A 27,402-nucleotide genomic window follows, 5' to 3' on the forward strand; every position below is an offset into this window, starting at 1 on the left:
AATGATACAGCAGTCTTGTGATAAACTGAAAAGCCTCCACATGAATCATGTTCAATTACCTCATCCTAAACGGGCAGCAGGCCCATTTGCTTGTTAGAAAGTAACTCGACTGGAGTAAAGTATTGAGCGTCAACACAGCACGTCTGAATAAAAATTGTTAGATCACATGCTTAGTAGCAAATACTGAACTCACCATTTTCTTCTTCAGTGATTAGAATGTTTTCAGACTCGTATATTTTTTTAACGAATATATATCGATCGTATCCAAGTTCGGGTGATGTCACATATGACGTCATCTCCGGCGCGTAATAAAGTTCTACCGTTACACTCAACGTTCTCACACCCAAATGTCTGTAGTTCCGTGTGATAACAGCACCAGTTATATCGTTTGAACAAGAAACGGCAATAGTGTCTAATTTTGTCTTTCAATGAATACATCACGTAAACTTGTTATACACTGGTCATATGAGAACATAAACAAGCATCGATGGTATGTCAGCCCATGGGAGCCAATCTTACCGTACAATTGTTTGAGGCATGGGTATAAAATTTAACGCAGCCACCGCCAGATCAAAAACAAATTTAGAGTCATGTCCCTTCCATCGATTTGCATTCGCAGAATATCGGTAATTTCCCTACACCATGCATGCGTGATTCATTTTCTTAAGAATTTAGGAATTACTACCACAAGTACAAAAAGAGATCGGCATTTTCAGGGTACCTAGAGCATGTTACTCGCTTGGAAACGGGGTACATCGAAAGTAACAGAAGTGCGCTCAGCCAGTCAGAAAGCGACATGTATACATGTGTGAGGTAAGATAAAATAAAAGAAACCGTTCATTGTAAACAAAATCAAATATTGGCGTAGGACTGATCGACGTCCAACTTGTGTCCAAATTCTTAATTTGACCTTCGTCGTGGTTTCGTTCTCTCTGTGTTATGTGTGTGTGTGTTTAAGTGTGGTGCTTGTACTTAGTGTACACGTGGTGCGTGTGTGTGTGGTGTATGTGTGGTGCTTGTACTGGGTGTACACGTGATGCGTGTGTGTGGTGGATGAGTGATGCTTGTACCTGGTGTACACATGATGCTAGCTAGTATGGGGCAAATAAGTGATGTCTGTGTATAATATGTTGCATGAGTAGCATTTGTGTGTGATGCGCGTGTGTGTGCGCGCTGTGTATGTTTGTGTGTGATGCGCGCGCGCGTGTGTGTTGTGTACAAGTGACGTTTATATGTCATGTGCTTGTGATTGTGTGTGGTATATGTATGATGCTTGTACATGTATTTGGTGTCTACGTGATGCTTGTATATGTTGTATGTGTAATATGTGTGTGATATTTATGCGTGATGTATGCGTGATGTATATGCGGTCTGTACAGTACTCAACCTTGTGAGAATCCTCGAATCCGTTGGTTGATGGTGGTCACATGAACACGTGTAAACACCTAGTTGCGGGTACAGCAATGTGCAGTAAACTTGGTACAAATACTGTCACTATACGTGTCCCAGTTCACCCAGCAGTGAATGGGTACCCCTTAGGGATGGGAAAGGTACACTAACTTGGTGCGCCTAAATGACCAGAAGAATTGTATGATCCCCAAGGCGGTGAAATTGAAAAATTCGATGTGCCGTTGAGATTGACATCCCATGTCAAAACAAAGGGAAAAACAAAGCGGCTTTGAACAGCTGTACTGAGCTGGATATTGGCGCTATACAAAAAATCATATGACAGTAATAATGTGTGATAGTTTACTGTGATGGGTGTGATATATTTGCCTGCGATGTAGGCTATTCGTGATGTTTGTGTGAAAGGGGAATCTGGGGTGGTGTTATTCTTTCTAAGAGCTATCTTTATAAGATTAAGAAAGCGTAGTTTGGAGTAGATTTATCTGTGTAAAACAAACAATGTCATTCCACGTAAATTATAACATTCAACAGTCGTCTCTGTCTAGGATAAAGCCCGAAATGCGTCGATCAGTTTCGCTCACGAGGCTCATTTGAGGCCGTCAATTTAGAAACCTGATTTTGTAAGATTTTCTGGAATTGTTTTGTTACTAGGTACACCCGTGGAGAATATTATAATCAAGGACGTGTATTTGATTTAAGTCCCTTCTTGTACACGCATTAACAGTTTACACTGATACATACCCCTGCCACGTTTATCTTTGCACACAAGCACAATGCACTTTAACATTTCATCGCTTCACGTGCAGCTTTCACACAATCAATATTATTACTATGATAATCCTACCTCATGACAGATTACTTGTGTCGTCTCCAACAACATGATCTTGTTTGAAACCCGACGTCTGATTACACGGTTCTCGTGTCAGTGGCCACCCACAATCTCCTACTGTTGACTACACGCGCAACACACCACAGTGCTGTATAAGCTACAAGAGGCCATGTTAGCATGACTTGTTATTGTACTACTCCAAACATGTGAACGAACATCCATACTTCGAGGGTTGTATGTTTCTGTGTGTAAAATTGTAACAGATTACCTATATATGACAATGGCGAGTGACCTTAAACTTTCTTTTGAGTTTTAGTGGTAAGATTGTTTGTGTGAGTGCCTGTTTGTGTATTCTGTGTTGCCTACATCCCCGCCCACGCCTACACTGACGCACCTTGTCGTCGGTATTGACCATTGTCACTATATATAGACATATTATTTAGGTATTTTCAATTTTGTGAAACAATATGACAATACGCGATTTGCATATATAGATGGACCCGTGAAGATTCGGGTTAGAATTGATCTTCAGCAAACCATGCTTGTTGTAAAAGGAAACTAACGGGATCCTCTGGTCAGGCTTCGTTGACACGTGTCATTGTATCCCAGTTGCGTAGATCGATATTCATGCTGTTGATCACTGGATTTTCTGTACTAGACTCGATTATTTACAACCCGCCGCCATACCTGTAATGCTACTGAGTGAGGTGTTAAACAACATTAAACCAAAAAAATTACATACAGATGATCATGTATGTCAGAAGGGTGAGTCAGTATATTTTACGCCTTTTTAGCAATATTCCAGCAATATCACAGCAGGGGACACCAGAAATGAGCTTCACACGTTGTACCCGTGTGTCAATGTGTGCACATGAACACTATACTAAACTAACGCCGACAAGCAACTGCACAGCTCGAACCTCATGAGTGATCGGACACTGGAGAAGACGTTAGTGGATAGACTTTGCAATATCAGACTAAACGGTGGTGATAAATCCAAACTATAAATGTTACATTACTTTCCGTATTAAAAACCTGGAAAGTCCGTGCCATGTCAAACAGCCTGAAATTTTACATCATCGCATTGTAGGTTGGTGATTTCGACGCCCTATAGTGAGTGAGTTTAGTTTTACGCCTCACTCCGCAGTATTCCAGCTATTATGGTGGCGGTCTGTAAACAATCGAGAGTGGACCAGACAATCCAGTGATCAACAGCATTACCGTCGATCTGAGAAATTGGGAATCTATGACAACCAAGTCAGCGAACTTGACCACCCGATCCCGTGAGGCGCCTCTTACGACATGCATAGTCGCCGTTTATGGCAAGTATAGGTTGCTGAAGGCCTCTTCTACCCCGGACCTACACGGGTCTCGACGCCCTATAAAACTCAATAGCTGCCATGAAGTTTCGGTAAAGTCAGTATACGATAATAGCCCGGGAAAGCCACATTTAAGAAAAGCTGACATTGTTGTGGGTCATGGGCACACATGGGCATGGCTGAATGGTTCGTGTGAATGTGGCTCTCCAGGTAATGTAACCGTCATTAATGTGAAATATTCATTATGGAATGTCTAAAAAAATCCAGTTGAAATATTCGTGGAGAAAGGTCCAGATCCCTCAAACTAGCTGCCTCACGTTGGTACTCAAACACCTTAAACGAATCATTTATGATTATATAACCGATTATTTCTTTGAAGCATTTTAACTAATGGGAGGGTCAATTCAATGTTTGAGATAAGAGATACTGTTGCCTCAATGATTATGTTTACATTCAGGCTGAAAAAAACTAAAAAACATAACATAGAAGATTGACCATTTATTGTACAAATATACTTATGAACAACTACACGTGTGGCGTCTAACTCTTCCAAGCTGTTTCAAACAAACTTCTTGGTCAGATTTTCCAAAATCAGTATTTACGTCGCCGCTACAATAACTTGAAACGTAACAATAAATTTGATGAAAACTTCTTGTCCAAACCTCTCTGCTGATGCAATATACCAATTATACAAACCGACGTACTGTACGTGAAGGTGTTCACCTAGGTTGTACTTGAAATGTGGCTTTAGGACAATTGGTAGTTTCCAAATATGGCTTTCACAGATTTGTATGTGATATCGAACTCCGTTTTGAAGATCGGGATACTTTAGACAAAATGATCAACGCGTAACAGTTACACGGAGCATTATCGACATATCTATCGATTCGGCTGAAGAAGGATGAGCGTATAAGTCGCATTTGAAGGTTTCATATCGAGAAATAAAGGTGTTTGAAGTTTTTAGCTGTTACATGCATTATTACGTGACGAGCAGGGAACGTTATTCACATGAAAGCACGGCTTTGAAGACTGCAACGAACTGTAGAAACATGACTTAAACATGAAACATGGTATAGATAAACAGAATACTTCGTGCCTTGTGATAATTATGTTGTCTCACAAAGTGCCTACCTCTGTTTGTTTATCCTACGAAGAAGCACTAGTCATCCTTGTGGGTTAAGCCTCATATCTTCAGCAAGCGTAATTATTTAAATATTGTGGTTGTTCCCTTTTGCCTGCAAAGGATTAGTAATAAGTGTCGACTGTCAGGTACTCGAATTCACTTTGATCTGCCACTTCTCTCTCAATCAACAGCCTCCATCATGCAATTCATTTGGTTCAGCTGAATCAGTAGCTTTTCACAGCGTGTTCGGAAATGTATTGTGTGATGTTTACAATGTGTTTTCTTGCAGCGTCAAGACTGTTACATAACATTTTTCTGATTTTTATTGTCAAGAGTTTTCCGCCAGACACGACATACAACGCACCAAAACGGTATTTGTCTGTTTGTAGCGAATGGATTACGAAGGTTTCTGTACTTGATCCGGTACGCCGACATTTGCAACATATAACTACGATGTTATTTAAACTGTCAATGTCTGCAACGTCTTCGTTTCTCTGTGACGATGCAGTTTTTGGTGTCGATAAGGACATCTTAAATGTGACTTTATTGCAGCGGATAGTTTTGGTGCTTCTGAGGTCCTGTATATGAGAAAATTTAGAAAAGACAATAAAGTCATTAAAGCCATTTCGAGCCATTGTGATCAGTGGGTGACCCTAATTTGAAATAAAAATACTGATTCCCTTTCTCATTGTGACTCCTGAGGCTATTCGCGGGTCCGAGTTTTGTACTTGAAATGTAACTTTAGTCGCAACTAGGGGCATGGCTACCATTATAAGAAAAAAACCCCAGGCATACACGTGATTTTTGCTAAAGATGATATCGAAGCTGGGCAAGCCCTCAATACTCAATACTAACTAAATATGAAATTTTGCAAGCTACCGGCCTCCACCAAAAATGGCTTACTACGCGCCTTGCAACTGGTATTTTTCATATGTGGCTTTCCCGGACGGACACCCAATATACAACCGATTAAGTGATAACGTCTCATGTATGAAGCCATTGTACAAACGAGAGAAGTGACCAATGATCCTTTGGTCGAAGGGAGACAACTCGTGAGTACCTGAGGTTGACAGACGTGACCTACTTTCAACTGTACACTTTTTCTCCTTTGTTGACATTCCCCTATCATTTGTGTCCCACCTGAAGCGTGAATCAGACCTCACACAACAGGATTACGACAGGCAGCACGGCCATGGAAGGTATGTTGATATAAAAGTTTGCCTGTGTTACCTGTATTTCTTGATGTGCATACCTGGATATTAGTATCATGTACCCGCTCTCTCTCTCGTGACCACTTGGTGGTTGTCAGGCACACCGCTGAGTCTGTTTCGCTGTCAATGAACCTTTCTATCCACGTGCCCGTGACAAGCTCGAGGTGCGCTCCATTATAGTCGTTCATATTTACGTATTTAGTTTTGATACTGTAGCTGGTAAAGTTCGGGGAGGAGTGTGTTTAAAGGCATTGCCTGTGATCGATAGTCGGGTGTTTGTCCAAGACAACATCATCAAGACGTAACAGACCACTTCAAAAGCCGCATATGACATCAGTGTAAGAAACATACCCTCCATGTGGTCCAGGGTCATGGAGCGAGGTCACGTACTTCCGTGACAACAAAGACGAGGAAAAGTGGTCAAATCATGTTCCGAGAATGTGCATACTGATAGCCAGCCCGGCAATGGTGTTTACCCAAGCGCGACGTTTGTTCAACGCGTGCATCTTTGTTGGGAACTGCACTGTGTTTTGTTTCCTTCTTCATTACTGCTGTGTTAGCAATGATTTCATTCGTGAATGTTACCTGCTGCTCCGAGCTTGGGGTTGGGTGTACGGGAGTTGGGGGCAGACGTACGTTATCTGGATCCCAGAGGCCCATTTCATTTTAACATATGAGGTATGAATGCTATGAGAAAAGGTACGACACTGTAAGTGTGAGGGCATTACAGCTTAATGACACGCTGATAACACAGGCAGTTACATACGTGCCACCATATGTTCTCTAAATACTTGTTCACTACTTGGGCTGACGTCACGTTATGATATATACATAAGGGACTTATACTTCAAGTTCAACTTCAACTTCTTCATAAACCACAACTGGTGGTACAAGAACAAAGAATATACAATATGAAAAATATAAATACAAGCATGTGTCATGACGAGTTATTTACGGAACAATTCATGCAAGAGAAAGATAAAGAGTGGTAGAGTAATTAGTCATGACAAAACAAATATGTGTGTTCTTGCGTGTGCGTGCGCATGTGATCAAGTGATTTCTTCAGGTGAATAAACATTATAAGCAGACAACTCACACACGGGTAATTGTCAAGATGTCATTTACACACAGTCAATTCAAGGTACTCCTGTGTAATTATATTCACGTCCCGGAGAAGACACTATTTTACCGCTACCTACACGTAGACACGCTGGTATTCCGGTACTGGTTGTCATGAGGTCTTATGAGTTATGTGTCTCTATGTGGAACTTAGCTGTTGGATTATTCAGTATACTTGAACGGTTGTTATGGTGAACACAGTATATAGTGTATATGCTATTAGGGCCATACAAGTTCTTCCAGTGCAGGCAAACTGATGCAAGGTGCCGTGCTGCCTAGGGGTCAGAAAGGACACGGCGACCGTGTGTCTGCATAATGTACATTTTGCAATTACATGAACAGGCCATGCGAGCCTTGTGGAAGGGTTTTCCTTCTTAGGCAGATCGATAGCTTTCCTGCTCCAACACTTGAAGCTACAATGTCCCAGACACACAAATTATATTTATGGGGGAACATTTCAGCTGAGAGGTAAACTATCTCACTTGAGTTAGCTATATGACGCGATATACACCTCGCGTGAATATTTATGTAGTCAGAGGCCTGTTTGTTGTCGCAGTGAGTGATGTTATGAACACCGTCTCGTGCTAATTTATCAACAGAAAAATGTATCGGCCAGTAGGTTTTAGAAGCGCACTTACAATGTCTTGATAGCGCGCAGTTGTATATCTCCGGTGGGCTCGAGTTGACTCGCCAGTGTCACCCTACATCCCAACGTCTCCCTCCGACAATTCTACCCACCGTGAGCTTTCGTCCTATGGGTCTGTGAATTTAGTTTGTGTTTTCAAAAGCACGTTTCGCGTAAGCCCATAAGGCGATCGACCGGCGCCTGTTTCTTTCCAAACAATCCACCATAACCTGCGTCAACCACGGTTTTGTTTATTTGTTTGTTGCTAAACGCCGCTCGAAACAACAATCCAGCTTGGGTCTGTAAACAATAATCTGGACCAGACAATCTCGTGATTCACAACATTAGGATCAATCTACGACTTCATGCATCGTCTCAAGACAGGGTACTTTTCTTTGTGCTTGTATGTGCACCATTCTGTTGTCTGTCCCTTTCTTTGAGGAAAGTCGATGCTTGCCATTCGTGGCAAGCGCTTTCCGTATTGAAAGTTAAACACAGGTATGCAAATCTATTTACACTGACAGCATTTAGCTTGCTTACAGTTCTATAAAGTTGTTCTCAAAGTATCCACAACACTGGACATATACGAAGTAAGGTAATATACTTATAGATATTGGGAAATGCATTATTTTACCGATTCTCATAATGATTGAAACTTCATGAATTCTCCATCAGTTTTGCTGGCATTAAATATTTACGATGTAATGTGAGACGGACGGCGTGTAATGAGTCATCCAAACTATATACAGTTGTGTATATCCTGACTGGGTGTGGATCGGATGGAGGCGTATATCTAGAACTTTCTAGCAGAAGTCATTCGGATTTATTTCGTAGTTGGGGCGTGTGCTTGTTATCTGGGGAGTCCGATGTAATCATTATTACTATACTCAGTCAGTCTGCTAACGACAGTTGTCTGAGCATGTTAGAATGTTGGTCAACCATTTGGAGGACACTATGTGCAGAGTTTTAGTTAAATAAATTCTAAATACTTGCCGAAACCACATTGTGTTTGATAAGGCACTTGTGGTTTGTTTTATTTCCGTGTAAATATTTGTAGAACGTTATTGAGAGGTGATTATGCTATTAATTTAATTACGTACTTCCTGAACAAATACTTATCCCAAACCACCATTTAAATACGCTCCTACCTTGTCGACGTAGGCGGTGGCCAGTGAGCATGTGTCCGACACTGTCCGGAGCCTGACGAGAGAGACGTAACATGATGGTAACGTGGAGTTAATGTCCGTTCGCAGTAGGTCCAACATTGGTACGCTTATAAGGAAACTGACACCGGAGACTGAACACTTCACAGCACCTAACAGGTTCATCATTTATTTATCACTTGTCGAACAAAGCAAGGTCACGTGTCGTATTTGATAGCATGGCGACGTATTCTTACACGAATGGGGGTGCATCTCAGAAAATATTGTACAGATAAGCAAAATGAAACAACTCGACATCACTGTTGTTATTACTGGTACCGAACGGAACCAACGTGTCCATTTTGGTGCCATTAAGAGATTCCCAGCAATATAGAACTATGAATAGACATGAACTCTCGTTTCTCTCTTCATATCTGTAGTATCTTCAGCTTCTTACACAACCAGCAACACGTTTGTTACAACACATTCTACTTAGTACATAGTCTGGTATACTATATATTATTCGCAGTGCATTTGAGAATGGCCGCCATCGAGTATTGATATTATTTGGTGTAAAGGGAAATGTTTTCATTGAGTAATTATCTTATCAGACGTTATAACATCTGCATGTTGAGAGAGTAGAATGGTGCATGATAAATCCTCTTAGCTAAACGACCCACAGGGTACACCATACTCAAAGTCCGCGGGGATACGTTCCCCAGAAGGCCGGTACAGCAGGACGTGAACATCTCAGTGCCAAGGATAATGTCGCATCTCATATCTTGAATAACCCAATCTTGTACTGGAACGCGAGGAGCCCCTTCTGTTTCCGGTCAGCGTCCATCCAGCATTGGGAGGGGTTGCGAGAAAACACGTGAAGGTCCACACTAAGAAGCACCTTCGCCTCTTCGCTGATCATCAGGTCTTTATGAGGTGACCCCCGGGCCCTGTAGGCAAGCCATGTAATCTTTACACATCACGTGATATAAGATGTCAGTTTACCCTTGCGTCGTAATGAACATACACTGAAACTAATCCGATGACAACGCCGGCTAAAACTGAACATGTTTCCGTGTTGCTGCAGTTTCTGTACAGAAATGTTGACTGACGAACTGTCACCGACTGAACTATATGGTTTTGAGAAGAGTTGAACTGATGTTTTATTGGAATGTGTTCCTGTATGGGTAGCGTAGCAGAGGGTTTCAACTAGGCCCCGGTTACTGCCAACAGTGCTGGGATGTGCTGTATTGAAGATGTTAGTCTTCATTTCTGTTACTGAGCCATGATACGTGATTACGAGGATTGGAAGATGACGTCATTGATTAAAGACGCTTTCTAGCAGTGTAGTGCTGCAGCCTAACGTATTTGATTTTAAGTGTCTTGCCGATGTTTTGCAACCCTGGGTGTCAGCCTGCTGGTTCTGAAAGTCATCGACATACTGGTGTTATTATCTTTATGGAATGTCCCTATAACACTTTGTTACGCATTTATGAACACATGTTGGTAAATGCATCGCTATGATCCGGATTAGAACATTATCTCCTTTTACGAAGCAACCTTTACTAAGATTAACCTTAACTCCCATTCTTTAACATTGCGCTAATGTCGCATCCCCACCACAAAATACATTATCATGACGTATATATCACGTCATGCTGTAAGTCATGCGCTCTGGATTGTCTGGGCCAGACTCCGTTATTTACGGACCGCAGTCATCTTGAATATTACGGAGTGCTAAGGTAACCTAACCCGAGCTAACGTTTAGTCAGTGTGAGTCATGGGTCCTGCTAAACTCAACATTTAGGAATATAATCATTGTGGTAAATGAGGTGTGTACAGAATCGATTCCGGACCAGACAAACCGATGACTGGTATAATGACCACCAAACATCCCTGGACATACGTATATTCACACCGCACACGGTGATTGAGAGAGAGAAAGAGAGAGAGAGAGAGAGAGCATATATATATATATGCCGGCCCTGAAGGCTACTAGCCACCCTTAGTATATGTGACAGTGACATAGTGGCACCTCTGTGCCAGTGACAAGTGTGCCTCTGAGCGACGCAACGTTGATTTTGGTGGATAATGTTGGCGACGTTTAATGCAACCAATATGGAAACGCGTGCGAAATGTCAACGCACTGTCATCGAGGATACCAGTGTATACAGTGCAACAAAGGGTTCTCCAGGCATGCGGTCGACATACTGGACATCATATATGTCAAAACATACATAGCTGACAACGTGTACGGCCATAGCGCTGCAACAAGCAGTGCCACTTGCCAGTTTTGTCCCACTCGTGTGTTAATTATACTGCTAACCACATATTCCACCTCACAAACACAACATCTGTCATGTGTGTATAGGTAAGTTCAATCTTCATACCGTCTCATAAAGAGGTATAACTGGCAGAGATGTGGCTTCGGGCGAAACTAATAATCTACACACCTACACTGTCTGTCACCAAGACGCCTTGGAAGCAGATTCATTGTCATGTAATCATCGCTCGTTATATTTGACTTTAGATGATTGATAAGACTGTTCCGTGGCGTACACTGCACACACCCACCGACACCCCAGTCGCTGACAGACTGAGTTTACATTCTTGGTATAGTAACACTGTTCTGGCCACCTGGGACCCGTGCTTCCCTGTCCCGCTAGACACTCACTGACCCGGAACTACACACCTGAAAAGAGGTGGCTACCGTTAGTTTATATATACTTAAGTTTTGTGACAGGATGTTCACTTACCACTCTGCCTGGCTTAACCCCGACTGAATCAGCTGTCTTCAACACACATGGTAAGATGGCTTTTCTTGTTACATTCTGAACCTCTTTTTCAGAGCATGTAGGTGCCATTCCAAACCGTGACCATGGAATGTGATGCACACACCCGGATGATAAAGATGGTCACTTGTAGCCACTGAGGTAACTTATATCGGGACAAAAACTGTCAACACCAGTTCCAACGGAATGTAACTCTTTAGAAGCTCATAGACACGCTAAACACCAAATATCGACGATAAACAGCTGTCTAACGAGGACCACCAGTACCCATATGGCTACGTAGAAGTGCAGCAATGATAATCACAACGGTGCAACGATGATAATCAGTACTCAACGTAGAACACAATGGTGCAACGATGGTGATCAGGACCCAGCGTAGAAGACAATAGTGAAACGATGATAATCAGTACTCAGCGTAGAACACAATGGTGAAACGATGATAATCAGGACCCAGCGTATAGCACAATGGTGAAACGATGGTAAACAAGACCGTGGAGCGCAACGGTGCTAATTAACACCGTGGAGCACAATGGTGAAACGATGATAATCAATACGCGGCGTGGAGCACAAAGATGCAACGATGGTAATCAGTACACAGCGTGAAGCACAAAGGTGAAACGATGATAATCAGCACACAGCTTGGAGCACAAAGGTGCAACGATGATAATCAGCACACAGCTTGGGGCACAAAGGTGCAACGATGACAATCAGCACACAGCTTGGAGCACAAAGGTGCAACGATGATAATCAGCACTCAGCGTGGAACGCAAAGGTGCAACGATGGTAATCAGTACTCAGCGTGGAGCACAATGGAGCAACGATGATAATCAGTACCTAGCTTGGAGGACAGTGCAATGGTGCGCCCATATTAATCAGTACATTTGGGGATACAGTTGTGGAGCGATAACCACCATTGGTGCAATGCTAACCGTTATGGAAGGAGCACTGCTTGGGAACGTTGAAAAACACCACCCTTCGTTTCGAAAAGGAATAACTCGTTGAATTGTACATGCTTTTATTCCCGAACCATTTTCGTTTTGTCTAGTAAGAGACAATATCGTGGAAGAAACAGCGTCTTTCAAACATATCCCTCGAAAGACTGCCCGCTGTACCCACGCAGGCGTGAAACACGTTATAACCGACATATGTTTGTTGCTGTTTCCGGACATTGGAACAAATCGGCTTACACCTGATGCCCCGTCCCTGTCGGAGGTCAAGGAGCTTGGTCAGTCATGTCCTGGTTGATTTTCACTAATCACACTTACGTCAGCTGGATTACGTTAACTACCTCGTTTTCCAACGTCCCTGAAACGACGTACGTTCAACGGTGACATGGCAGTGATACGTAACAGTTTGTTTGGGGGAGGGATTAAGGGAAGGTAATGGTGATTTTGTGGTTATTTCCTACCTCGTGCTCAGGCCATCTACAAGAACTGAATGAAACCATCCCATCCTAAGTGGGGTCGGTGCAGATGTTATGCATACCGTGATTTCACGTGGCCGAAACCCCAAACTTATCAAACACATAACGAAAAGATGAAGTGACCTCGATATTTAAAGATGATGGCGAAATATGTTTCAAAGATGAGATTACAACAGTTGCGTAGCTTCGGGACATAAGGAAATCTGGCATAAGACGTTTATGCCGCACATATCTATACCTGTATGTGTTCCTACATTACTTATGGACACACCTTGAACTACCGGCATTTATATGAACGGTGCCAACCGCTAGTGTTGATATTAATCCTGACGCTTTCGTCGTGTAAGTTTCTTAAGGCGTGCAAATAAAATGGTTCTAACATGTAGAAAGGGATGTTAACAGTGATTTGTATATTGTTCTCCAATCAGGGATGTTGACAGTGACTTTAATATTGTCCTCCAGTTACGGATGTTGACAGTGACGTGCTTATTGTCCCACAGTTGAGAGTGACGTGTACATTGACAGGGAGGTTGGCAATGACGTAAATACTGACATGTTGTTTGGAAGGTTGACCGAGATACAGCTATATCTGGGCAAATCTGGAAGCCCCGTAACAGGGGATACTTTGTAGGTGATGCTACCTCCTCGCAAATGTATTTTGTAGCGTAAACCTAATTCCTTATGTTATTCCGCATCTCCGCTGATCATGAGCTGTTTCTTAAAGATCTTGACTGTTGACGAATACTAGGAGAAATGGTTATTTCATACATTGTGTGTAATTACCTTCCAATAAATATGAAAACTGAACACATGACTATTCCACTTTTTGTCAGAGTATATGCTGTCGACATCCCTTTGTGGACAGAAGAGTGTCATGTTGTGTACAAACTTTTTTGAAACGATAACACTGATAGGGCAGATAAGTCACTTTAATGATACAAGCACGAAAGTGAAATACAGAACAGTTACAAAGGGAAGTAACTCTCAAATGATCTGTCTTTAGCATGTCAATATCGACCCATATACAGTCAGTATCATTACCACGCTAACACGGCACTCCAAACAATTATTTCGTTGAACACATAAACTGGAATATTATTTTTATTCAAAGCCTCCCAAACTGTTCACGTTCACACTCAGCGACGGAAATAACATGTTGAAACTGAACACGCATCGAACTTACTTGTGTGAGTCGGTTGGGTTTCTTTGGTTGATGACTCAAACATAATATTTATGAACACGAGGCCCGGCTGAAGCAGGTACATGTCTATTAATTCCACCATCCGTCTACATCTCCCCTCCCCCACAGGCCTGCCTTAACCCCTTCGAACAGTCGCACAATCACTGGCATGGTGGCTACTGGTCCGTGGAGCTGGAGGGACTGGTATGTAAATTGAATCCTTTATGAAGTGTCTGGAGGTGTTATAAAAAGGTGCAATGGGTATCCGGCGAGGTGGCCGTAACGTCAGTGTGTTTCAGTTACTGCATGTCTTCAACTATCGATTGTTTCGGGAAGACGGATCTTCATGTCATCGCCTGAGCTTCAAAGATTGTTGTGTTCGCTTCATTGCTTTACCTTGGGGAAAAGATGAAACACGATACTGGTCCGTGTTGTAGAACCTAAGAATCTGTTTGATAAAAGAACGCAGATATAATTTCAAAAGACTTGTTCTCTGTGATCTATAGGTATGCATTGATCAACATCGTTAGTTAGATTCTGAAGTTGTGTTTGGGCGGACATCAATACTGTATGGACGTTAGATACGATGTGAATGAGATGTGAAATCACTAATTCAGGAGCTCTGTAATGGTACTCCCGTGTTAGTGTCTTACAACGTAGTGTTGTGTTTGTGAAAAACTATGTAATATTATATTTGCGAATGACTGTGTAACGTTTGAACCTGACAACTGCAAGATCTATAGCTATTTAATTAACGTCTGTTATGGGGTAAAGAAACCTGCAGTACCTTCAAAGATATGTCTTTCCGAGAGAACAGCCGAATTCCTTGATATGGACAGAATATGTACTGGAAATATAACAGTGAATAAGAGCAAAGTAACATGACAGTGCAGCAAACGGGGGAAATCGTTCATTGTGTTTTCAGTGGTACTCCTCAAGGAGCAAATTACAGAAATATCATTTGCTATTTTATGGAGACCAACACGGAAAACCAACATGCATATACCTATAACCCGAACTTTGATTTAATTCGGGGTATAACCGCGTCCTCAGTGTCGCATTATTTAAAACATCTGTCCGAAAATCTGAAGCACATGCTGTTCCGATGACCTCTGTCGTTCCGTTGTATAGCTGATAGAGTCAGCAGAAACGCTCAACTCGTGCGAATGTAATAACGGACCTACGCAGTTCTGAAGCATTGTAGTGAATACATGAAGCGTAGCACTTCCAGTTATCGGGTCTCATTTGTCACTAAAAACTGTAATAATATATATCTGGCACGAATGATTCAGGGGTTATTTCCATGTATGCGCATGGCTGGAGAACACTGTACCCAGAATTGATGCAAATTTCCAATCTGTCACAGAATTGTATATTCACAAGTGAAACTGCCAATAGTCTGAATACTATGTGAGCCTCTGAATACACATATCATGATATATGTAAATGATATGATGAAGATAGTGTATATTAAACAGGCAAGTGATATGTATGCACTATTATGTTTTGAAGAAACTAGTTTTTATGCTGACATCAGTCCCAGCTGCGCTTACTTTTTTCGTGTTTTACGTATGATACACGGATAATGACAAGCGAGAACTCTGGAAATGTGACTGTTTTGACCTCTGTCGTGAACGCTGACAACGACTCCCGCTACGACATGTTCCACTCCACGACAATATTTTACTCCCCGCGCGGGGACACGGTAAGAGTTGGCTCCTGGCATAAACGGATCAGGGTGGGGGAGTCCCGAGTGGGGAGCTGAGGTGGAGAGGATTTGTGGAGCGGAACACCTGCTATGTAGTATATGCATCTTGAAGAAAGAAACGTCCAGGATGATTTCAACTACTCGAAGTATTTTGCTGTTTGGAAAGTTAATACTTCTTCACAGTTTTATTCTCCATCAACCGTTGACTTAGCTGGTTAACCCGTTGACTTAGAGGGTTATCACATAACAGTTCAAGATGATGTCGCTCTGATCACAACAGAACTCGTCCAGAAGCCCTTTAACGGATGCTATTTTGATGTAATCGTGTTCTTTGTTTTAAGCATATGGGTTAATTTCATGTACCGATGGAGTAATGTACGTACAGTTTTGAAACTAAGTATCACGCTGTTACATCTGCGGAGTAGCGCCATTGGTGTCTGTTATCAATACCTATGTCAAGGTTAAGTAGATCTACCACTTTAGTGTATAATATGGCGCAGTGTCTACACAAATCGCCTGTAGAGTTTATTGAATGGCTGTGCACAAAACAGCGAGCCTCACAGTGGCGGCCCTCCACCCCGGTGAGGACAGAGCGTGTGAACACTTGTATGTCTGCCTGGCCAGGTAGACGCATCTCACAAAGGCATAGGGCTAGACGTGGTGTACTCTAGGCAGTAAGATATATGCGTATATGTAGACCAGACCGTGTGAACATTGCTACAGAGTGATGAAGCCTTATCCCGAGACTTCAGATGTTGAGGTAGGTTAATGCATGCAAGGTATAGTGAACGGAGTTTCAAGGGTACATAATGATGAGGTATCTATTCTTGACCCTTTATATTTCAGTGTGTGACCGTTAATACCTTTCTGATACAATAAGGTATTAATTATTATTGGTTTTATCATTGATCTAGGATCAATCACGCACGCACACGCACGCACGCATGCACGCACGCATGCACGCACGCACGCACACACACGCGCTCGCGCGCACGAAATGGCCTCACGTAATGAACGTAACAACGGTGACCATGTTGGAGATGAAATCCATAGAAGTCATTGTAGTTGTCACGGTACATAGACACCCAGATTATTCTTGTGCCGTATGCATGTCTTCTAAAGAGTCTTTACGAAACTGAACAATCCCAGTGATCACCAAGAATATCTTGTATGAATTCGGAAGACCGTGTGTAATATTTGCTTCCTGTTTCAGGACCGCGGCAAGATGGAGCGGCTGCGGCCGGAGCGGCGTCCGCGACAGCGCGTTCAAAAAGTATGGCGTAGTGTGTGCTGGGCAGACTCCTTTTCTGACGAGTCCCTCGTCATGGACACAATCGACATCACCGCCGACTTCGCTCTCCGGAAGATCGCCACGCTGTTCGAGAACAGAAAGTATGAGGAGTGTGCCTCGCTCATCCGCCGCCTCAACCACCTGATGGTGAAGGCTATCCTGAAGGAGGTGCCTATTGACGTTATTCACGAGGCTTTGCCATACAGTGCGTGTATTCTGGAGGCGCTGTACGTCAAAGTATATCAGACCTATGCAGAGCGGTTCCCGATGGCAGAGATGCACCAGGATCAGTTGGTCAAGCGGATGGTGTGTATCTTTGCGAAGCAGTACAGCGCCAACAAGGGAGATAAAAACTCGAACATGTTCCTGCCGTCTTTCAGAACAGTGCTACGGATCATACTGTCTGTGCAGCCCGACTTCCGCCACCAGATGTTCCTCAGGAAGAAGAGCATTGATCAATGTTTGCTTCATCTTGGTCACCACGGTATGGTTGACAGCTCAGGTGGGAGACTCATGAGCCTCCACGATGCACTTAAAGTTGAGTTTGAGAAGGTCGTGATGCAGTATAAATCTGCAATACAGAAGATGGACGATCTGAGTCTATCTGCTAAACACCCCACCAGTAGTTCTGTGACATCCGGCAAAGCGCCGACAAACGCCAGTCACCAGCGACTGATGCAGGTGACACGATCTGACGTTCAGAACCGACTCATCAAGAACAAAACCCTGTTGAACGTTGTGGAACCATCCATTACCAGCCAGTATTTGAAACATTTGATCATGGTGCTGCAGAAAAGGATCGAATACGACAAGTATATGCTGTTTCACGACACAGAGTTACGGAAGATGACCGGGATCGTGGACGACGACATCTACCTCTCCGTCACTTTACGTCAGTTCTCACAGGGATATGCTGCCATGTTGCAGGTGCTAAGGGAGATAACTGGCGATGACTATATCCCTGAGGGGCATGATAATGGCAACCACACCCTCAGCCAGGAGGATAATCTTGGGAGACGTAGTACGTCTACAGTCAGTGGCAAGACAGAACCGGGACATGGCATTGGGAAAGCACCAGGTAAGACACTACTAATATAGCATGTTGTTCCTTGATAAAACGTGCGTGATAATGTTATACGAATTGGGTTTTGTGTGTCTGTGTCACTTTGGCCTCATATCCCAATTATGTAAGATGCTCTGTGCTCGTCTATGTTCTTAAGTTACGTTCATTATTCAGAAAGCAATAATATATGAAATCATCTTTTCCAAACGCTGGAACACATTTTAGCTTTTTTTTTTTAACATATGAACACTTAGCTGTGTATCATCATCAATATTCCTTCGCAAACTCACAAACCGCCACTTAATTAGTTCTTTGAATCATGATCTTTGAATTGGCTAGAGTGTGCATATGTGTTATCCAAATCGGCAGCTGTACACTCTATATTTCTTCATAAGTTTGAGTATGTTTGATCAGATCTTATGATCTGTGTATCTAGCAGGAGGTAGCGTGGGGAGCTTCAGGTTTCCCATTAACGTTGCGACACAGACAGTGTTACCTTTACACACGGGGGTGGGGGGTGCATTTTACAGCTGAGTGCGTCACCTTGTCTCGGCCCTGTCATAATAGTATCTGTATCTTCTCATGATTACCCGTGTTAGACTGACATATACTCTGGTAGAACATGCCCGGACACATACTCTCAGCCTTTTTGGAGTTGTCTCACTTGCTACGACATCAACGATCCAAGAGGCTAGAGAATGGCGTCACTATGCGCCGTGCTGTCTGGAAAGAAAAAGAGATACAGTGCTGGTATGTCCCCTGTGTGGCTATATATAGTGGAGATTTATGTAGGTATCTTTCAAACTGTAACGGCTTTCGTTCTATTCTCTCTTCTCATCAATCATTGTCTCGTCAATCTTCCAACCGATCACGTCACAGCTATTGTGGTCTCAGGCTCTTTCCGAGGGCAATAATGAATTATGCATGTAATGTTCGATACATTAGAACATCATTTTAACTCTCACGTTTATTGTGTCACAAATGTGATTAAGTGGATCATAAATGGGTTCTTATGCTATAACAAACTCTAAGAACTCATCTTGTGATTGATCTTTTTAATTCTTTGTTAATAAATAGTTGAAGGAAAAAAACAAGGGACAGTCAACTTCTTTATTGCAGTGAGTGCGACGTTTCGGTGTAGGCGCAATCACCGTTATCAAACAAGTTTTACTTCATCTTTGCAACTTCTAAAATTCTGAAACGCTGCTTTCTGTATCTGATGGGCCTGCTAGGCTCACACATACGTCTGCACGCACATTGTATGTGGGGTCTACGGCTGTGGTAGAACCAGGTACATGTATTGTGAGGCATTCAAGCAATGACTTCATGTTAACCGCAACAATCACATGAGCCGAAATAAAGGTTCCTGAGCGACATAAGGCGCATTTGTGTGTGTGTTGACAGTACTAACGGCATAGATGTATGTCAAATGGATATTCATGCTTGCTGAACACAACAAAGCCGTAAATTGACACGAAGTCACTGTGAGGACAAACACAATGTGTTGTAGGTTATCAGCGGCCTATAGTAGCTACAAAAGCAATCACTCTAGGCGAGGACTTGTCCTGGAATGTCAATTAGTGGGACTTATGGGCAGGTGCGTGCTCAGTGTGGAGAACATTAAGCCCATGGAGAGGTTGTCTTTCCCAAAACTCTTCGTCGATAATGACCTATGTTATTTCATTCGCGATTTAAAACTAAACTAACACTTACTGTCTGAAAAACATATCAATTTGATAGTCACAAACCCATTTATATTGAAAAGGAGTACCAGTGAGATGGGAGATGCAGAACTTGCTTCGTTGCTTCATTCAGACTTGCTCCATATAGGTCATATCAAAAGACGTTAAAATATGGTACTTGTTGATGCTTGCCTGGCGCTCGGCATTCATGGGTACAACAAGGACTGGTCGGCTCGGCGTCATTAGAATTAATGTGTCGGAGTGCTTAACTGCGGCATGTTATCTCAGTGAGCTAGGCCTGTGAAACCAGCCACACATGCACACATATGCTCGTGGTCATATGAGCGAAACATTCTTAAGTCAGACGTGAAACCCAATTTCACCTGACCTGACTTTAGTAGGGGGGGAGGGAGGCTGGGCAGGAAGGGCTCGGCAATAGGGAAAATAATGTGGTCACGGGACTTAGAGACTGACTAGAACCTCCCATGCTCTTGTCGCGTATGTGGCTGACATCACTGCAATAACAAAATACTATCTATACCATAAAACACACGTGGATGCAGAGTTTGTGTTTCTTCTTCTGTCTCCCCTAAGTTTTCAAAAGGACATTTGACATAGTAATTCTGGCTATTGCTTGATACGCACATAAATCAAAGCTGATTTAGGAAGTCGCATCTGCTGGAGTTTACTACCTATCTGTGACAGAACACAAAACGATGACAGCGAGGCATCATGATTCAGTTCTCCACAATCGCCTGTCGGGTGTAGTGGACAGAGCATGTGGGTGGAGAAGAGGAGCGAACCACAGGCCAATATTTAGCAGTCGTTTATATACTGTGCTTGTCGCTATCCTGTATATACATTGAGCTTGGCATCAGCTGATCGGTCTGGGATAGACTTACAAAAGCCTCTAAGGTAAATTCCAATTTATTACATGATAGTTTCTGAAAAAGTAATGAATAACAGATAGAGGTTCCATGGGCTCAGTATTCAGTACAGCACCAACAGACCTAGAGCAAGGCCTGGTATATCATGATAAAGATGCGCATTAACACACGCAGTTACATATGTACGCCCCTGTATGAGCGACAGATGCACATCTAATAAAAAACACAATTACACACACAATGTTGAGCACTTACAGGATTCTGGACGTCGCAGATGTTGAGTGCACATACTGTATGAGCTCCATGTAGCGGTATAATGTTCTAAACATCGTCACAGAAAAGTGATGCTATTACGGTAAGATGTTTTTATGTGTGTAATAGACGCGTTACTTTCACGATATGTCTGTACGTTACCCAATGGTGGTTGACACATGTTCTTGGTGGTGAGTTGTTTGAGAGTTTACATGGTTGACACATGTTCTTGGTCGGGGTTTGTTTGAGAGTTTACATGGTTGTTCTTGATCATCGGTGACATGCGTCCGTTGTCGGTCGATAGTTAAAGAAGAGCTTAGATGGCTGACATATGTTATTTGTCATTGCTGTGTGTACATATTGATAATCGAACAAGGTAGCTGTCGGATGTCATAGAAGTAACTGGTCCACAGTGGTTACTGATTAAACAGTTCATTTCCTTACGGTGAAATTCATAGAGTCGCATGTAAAATCATCACAACGTCAATGTATGTAGATGTAGAGAGACCGACCAAGATTCACAGTACCTCACATGCAATAGCTATACAGTGTGGGAGCTGCGCTCAGTAGAAATATTGAAAGGCTCCATTGTAAGGTTTGAAGACGAGGATTACATTTTATACTACAGCAGCTTGGTGTTTAAGGTAGTCTGTATCTGCCCAATCTAGCAACCCATTCTATTGCATGGACGATATATGTCAGGTGTGCTGTACGTGCGTACGTATTTGTCTTCCCCACGGTCCCCTAAAGAAAGAAGGGCTGTGTTGGGCTTTCTTGTACCAGTGTTTCGTAGGAAATAAAAGTGCCTCAGAGGTAATACATATAAATCAAAACCTCAGTGGATGACGCAATGCTGGTTTAATTTTCTCTAGTATGTGACCCGTTTTGAGTTGAACATATTTCACGTCAAGGTGATTGCCAAATGTGTGAACTGTCACATATTCCAATGTTGGAAGAGCCTGGTTCTGTGCTACATCAAAGTCAAGCCAGGAATGCCTTGTCTCTATCAATACCCAGTGTTTGGCTGCTATTACCACAGAGACAGACACTTTAATTGCAAACAACTGTGTCCTGGCATATCAGGGCTTGATTTAATGCTTTGTTGCTTGCACTGGCACTAATTTTACTTAACGAACCTACTTATGAATCTAACCTGCACAAGGTGCAAATCAACCTTTGCGAAATACATCAGCATTAAGTCGAACATTATAAGCATACAGTTTTGAAATTCAGATGGTGCGGCTGAGATCTTGTCATAGGCTACACCTGCCTGATGGAAGCAGGATAGCAATATTTGAATCCAGCCCTGTATACTCTTCCGATTTGTCCATAACAACATATAACATGTGACCTGTACACTGAAAAAATGTGAAAATAAATAAATAAATAAAAACAAACAAAAAAACTGTGTCCTGGCTCATTTCAGTTTGCTGATAGATACTGTTTTTTGCTGAAACGTTGTAGCCGATAACAGCAGCAGACCAGTTTAGCACATTTCGTCTATGATGGTGTTCTTAACCACTCAAGACAGGGTACTAGACAGGCCCGTATTCACAAACACATAACAGTTCGGTAAACCCATCCTCTATTTGTAAACACAAGACATGGTACAAGATCGTGTCTGTGTTGTAGTTTGCAATTGCTCTTGTTCATTCCTGTTTGATTGCTTCCACCGAATTCACACTATTAATTGTGAACCTGAAAACTATAGGGATAGCAGGACTGATTGAGAACTGGAGGTCGGGAATGAAACAAAATACGCATTTGGTTTCGTCCTTGTAACTTATCCAAACAGAATAAAATTTCCCACGTACAATTATTGTCCACTTTAATCTGACCTCAGTTCACACTGACCCTTTAAAGCCCGGGCGATGTATACCGCCGGGAGACGGATAAGCTAATAAATGTGTACATGTTTAATACGCCCTCTCTAACATGCTGTGACCTTGCATTTATTGTCAGAGAAAATATAGGGAAATTCATTCATGACGAACATGAATTGGTATAACCTCAGATGGGTGTTGGGGTGTTATTACAAGTCAAGAGTTACCATGGGAACACAGGGGTAACACGATTCTTTAACTTTGATAGGTGTCGGTACTCTGCTTACAGGAAATGGCAGTGTGGAGAGCTTGCCTCAGAGGAGCGGAGCGCCATCCAGTCTTCCAACAGGTTAGTATTGAATTTAGCTATGTATCGCCATATATCACTCAAGGCCAGGATATATTTATGAGGTATAAACAGTTACGTTTGTGTCTTCTACACTTGTTTTCAGATGAACGGGCGGTTGTGATATCGGCCAGTATGGTTGAAAGTATATGTCAGCTTGTCCTCCACATGCATGAGTAGGTTAACAACAAACGTCATTGTAAACTACACTCAAGCTATATATCATTTCATTGTCACGTACGGGTAAAAGTGTTATGATTCTTAATAATGTGACTCCTTTATTTATCTATCCATTGTTCTTGTAAAGTTTAATCTTGATCAGTTTATAGTTGACGAAATATGTTCTTTCTTTTGCTTCAGGTCATTACCACTGGAAGCCACCAAGCAACGTCAGTGGTACCAACAGCACCACCGCGCCTTCACACCATTCGGTGGACATGATGACGTCATTTTCATCCAGTGACGCTGAACATGAGGTCAGGTCTAACGGAGTCATGTCACGTGACACGACGTCATGCGACGTGTCAGCTCTGCAACGTCAGGTCGAGCGACTACGTCTTGAATTATCAGAAGCACAAGATCAAATCCGCAAGATGGAGGCAAGAGAAGTACAGTTGAAAGAAAGGTACATCCGTTTGGTCCTAGCATTATTACAAGTATATATGACGCATTGACCTTTCGAACGTTTGTAAGTGATTGTGCGTTTGTAGATTATATGGTCATGTCTCGTAGCTCTTCATTTTTTTAAACTGCGCCAGATTTCATTTTCTAAACTGCTCCACTAGCTTCCGTTATCTGTTGGCAAATGGACTCGAATCCCAGTTTAATCCCGAATTAATAGCGATTATGATCTCTGGTCTTTTTGTCAAGTGGTAAACAGAAACGACATGATTGACTTTCCTCAATAAACTAGTACCAGATCATGAGGCACCGTAACTGATGATCCAAACGCCCCAGAAACTTACCCAGTATATCTTTGTGTATAGGCTCTCCGACCAGGTTCACAAACAGTTTACTGTGAACGCTGGCAGCTTTGAAAATATCAATCTTGGCAGTGGTAAACGCCCCACTGAGTTGATACGTCAGTATGGGAACTTGTACACTGATGGTCGGGTGGACGCCATGGACGCCCTCAACAGCTTCACGCAGCTGGGCGACCTCGACGTCCTCAAGATGAAGATTCTCTTCTCAGTCATCGTGGTGAGTGGCTAGTACACACTGACATAAGCATTGCAGATCGATAAGCTGGGCATATTTTATCAATATTGGTTTAAGGTTTAAGGTCTGATTTATTGGAAGACTGGTTGGGGTGGGCTTAAAGCGTTCGCTAGTCACGTCTAAGACCCTTCCCCACATGGGTAAAACCCATTTTGGGTATCCCCCGCCGTGATATTGCTGGAATATTGCTAAATGTGGCGTAAAACTCACCTCACTCACACCAGTGGAAGACTGTAATATTCAGTCGCGAAATTGTTCTGGTTCACCGTCATGTTGTCTAGCTTCAGTGACCTAATTACCCCCTGGGTCAGTGTAGTCCGCCCATACAAATATGCCAGGAGTCTCAGTAACGTGTGTCTTCATGCCTAGCAATGGATAGCAACCAAGTATTTCCCAATTAAGCCCAAGTAGGAAACCGAGCAACTGTACATTGTTATACATCGGCAAGCAGTTAATTAAACATCAAGGCATTTGATTAGAAGGACAAATAAATAGGCACCTATGGTTGCTGACCCTTCCACTGAACCAAGTTTGTTTTACAACAAGTAATGTATAGGCACACCATGGGCGTATTTAAGTGCGCAACAACTAATTAGCTAATATGCCTCATCCTGCGGAAGTTGTTTTTGAGAAGTACAACACCTGTTTGCGTTGTGTTGTAGTTACAACATATTACATGGATGAAATGGTCATAAATGCCTCAAGCAAAATCAGCCACTGTATTCTTTACAAATTAAAATGTTATAATTAGGTCTAAAAAATTAAACATAATTTCTTTGTTTTTCAGCTAGCCTTCAGGACAGCCCAGCAATCCTTGCAAGATCTCAAACAGAAACTGCAGCAGATGCTCAATATCCCAACTCCCGATGCAGCTTCCGCTGATCCCTTGTCACGTGACTTGGAACGTCACCTAGATTACTACCTCAGCCAGTCAGCTGACAGATTTGATCTGAGTAAATGTGTTGAGGTTCGTATTATATGTAAACACATCTTTACTTGAGTCAAAGTAGCTACATTAGGAAAATAACATTAGACGCAATGTTAACAGTTGCTACAACTGAAGAATATGACACCATAAGCCTCCGTATATGTGGTTGATGGAGATTGTCCTACAGGGCTTTCCGTGTTGTACAAGTGCAATCGCAGAAGTAGTAGTACTAGCGGAGTAGTAATAGTACTAGAGGAGTAGTAGTAGTAGAGTCAGTTTACTCGTGGTAATAGTATAGTGTATGATAATGGCAACTCGAAATGTGTGTAACATTTCGTAAATGATATATTTATAGACAGAAGTTTGATTGTGCTGTATAATAATTATAATAAGCAGGGGTGCATGCTGGTATAAAGTCACCTTTCTCCTGGTGTGGTGGTATAATGCAGTTTCCTATGTTCTGGCCAGGACGTGTGCAGGCAGATCTACGCCACCCTGTACGACTACCCCTGTCTCAAGGATTGTCCAGTGCTCGTTGAATACATCCGGGAGTGTGTCCGCCTTTCATGGGGGTTGACCGTAGTCAACCCTCCCTACGTCATTGTGTACGACAGCCGCTCCTTCTCCTCAGACTCTCACACCCGATTCCATACATCCAACCCAGATAGTGAGGACGTCCAGTGCTTCCTCTGGCCGTCACTCATCGAGTCACAGACAGGCGTGGTGCTGCACAAAGGCGTCGTGATCACGTGATGCCTCCTCCCCACTTTGTGGTACACTGATGTGATCGTGGTATAGTGCTACAAGACTTCAAATGTCAAAGACTGAAGCCACAGATCTGCAGGTGCAGCTGTACTAGTTTCATGCACGTTCACCTTAATGCCGTCAGAAACACGTATTTATACAGCTTGATTTCACCATGTACATATGTAACAGCGGTGGTGCGGTAGCCCAGTGGTTAAAGCATTCGCCCCTCACGCCTACGATGATTCCCAACATGGGTGCAATATGTTAGGCCCATTTTGGTGTCCACCGCTCTGATATTGCAGAACTATTTCTAAAAGTAAAGTCATACTCACTTACATTTGTAACATTTATAGGGATATTCTAACGCTTCACCATGCATCACACTATGGTTGTATGTCAGTTACCCTGAATAAATGCTGCTGCGATTGTCTTATTGTCCAGTAATAAGTAATGTCACCTATATACATTGTGAATGTACTTGTAAATATACACCATTGAGTTTTAATAAATTACACATAACGTTTGACGGCAGTAGTTTGTGGTTATTGTGCAAATACTTTTCAATATTAATGCGAAACCAAGAGGTATTTCTGTTACGGCACCAGCGACAGGTTTATATTGTGGTTGCCTGGACTAGTCAAACTACAGATCGCCACAGCTTTCCATGCCTCCAGTACACTACACTTGCCCAGCCACGCCTGGCAAACCTTAGCTTACTCTAGCCACTTCACTACCCTACACTGTAGTACACAATACTACAATAAACTGTAGTACACTATACCACACCACAGTAGTACACTACATTCGTACGCTACACTTCACTACCCTACACTGTAGTACACAATACTACAATACACTGTAGTACACTATACCACACCACAGTAGTACACTACACTATACACTGCACTTCACTACCCTACACCGTAGTACACAATACTACAATACACTGTAGTACACTATACCACACCACAGTAGTACACTACATTCGTACGCTACACTTCACTACCCTACACTGTAGTACACAATACTACAATACACTGTGGTACACTATACCACACCACAGTAGTGCACTACACTATACACTACACTTCGCTGCCCTACACTGTAGTACACTTTGCTACAATACACTGCAGTACACTATACCACACCACAGTAGTACACTACACTCGTACACTACATTACACTATACACTACACTTCACTACTCTACACTGTAGTACACTATGCTACAATACACTGTAGTACACTATACCACACCACAGCACTACACTACACTCGTACACTACACTAC

The 27,402-nt window shown here is 42.6% G+C and overlaps 1 protein-coding gene across 2 annotated transcripts; it reads left to right on the plus strand.

Annotated features, from left to right (window-relative positions):
- The first annotated feature begins 5,718 nt into the window (after positions 1 to 5,718).
- On the plus strand, positions 5,719 to 26,638 carry LOC137265897 (uncharacterized). Of its 2 annotated transcripts, none has more exons than XM_067801361.1 (7): positions 5,719 to 5,877; positions 17,089 to 18,244; positions 23,163 to 23,222; positions 23,580 to 23,844; positions 24,206 to 24,419; positions 25,225 to 25,404; positions 25,834 to 26,638. In XM_067801361.1, the coding sequence occupies exons 2-7, from the start codon at positions 17,101 to 17,103 to the stop codon at positions 26,116 to 26,118; spliced, it is 2,148 nt and encodes a 715-aa protein (XP_067657462.1). In that variant the 5' UTR covers positions 5,719 to 5,877; positions 17,089 to 17,100; the 3' UTR covers positions 26,119 to 26,638. The 2 variants fall into 2 exon arrangements, with proteins under 2 accessions (XP_067657462.1, XP_067657461.1); XM_067801360.1 differs by having other exon boundaries at positions 5,786 to 5,877; positions 23,142 to 23,222.
- The last annotated feature ends 764 nt before the right edge of the window (positions 26,639 to 27,402 follow it).

Source organism: Haliotis asinina, chromosome 15 (assembly GCF_037392515.1).
Source record: "Haliotis asinina isolate JCU_RB_2024 chromosome 15, JCU_Hal_asi_v2, whole genome shotgun sequence".
In the NCBI taxonomy this organism is placed as follows: Eukaryota; Metazoa; Mollusca; class Gastropoda; order Lepetellida; family Haliotidae; genus Haliotis; species Haliotis asinina.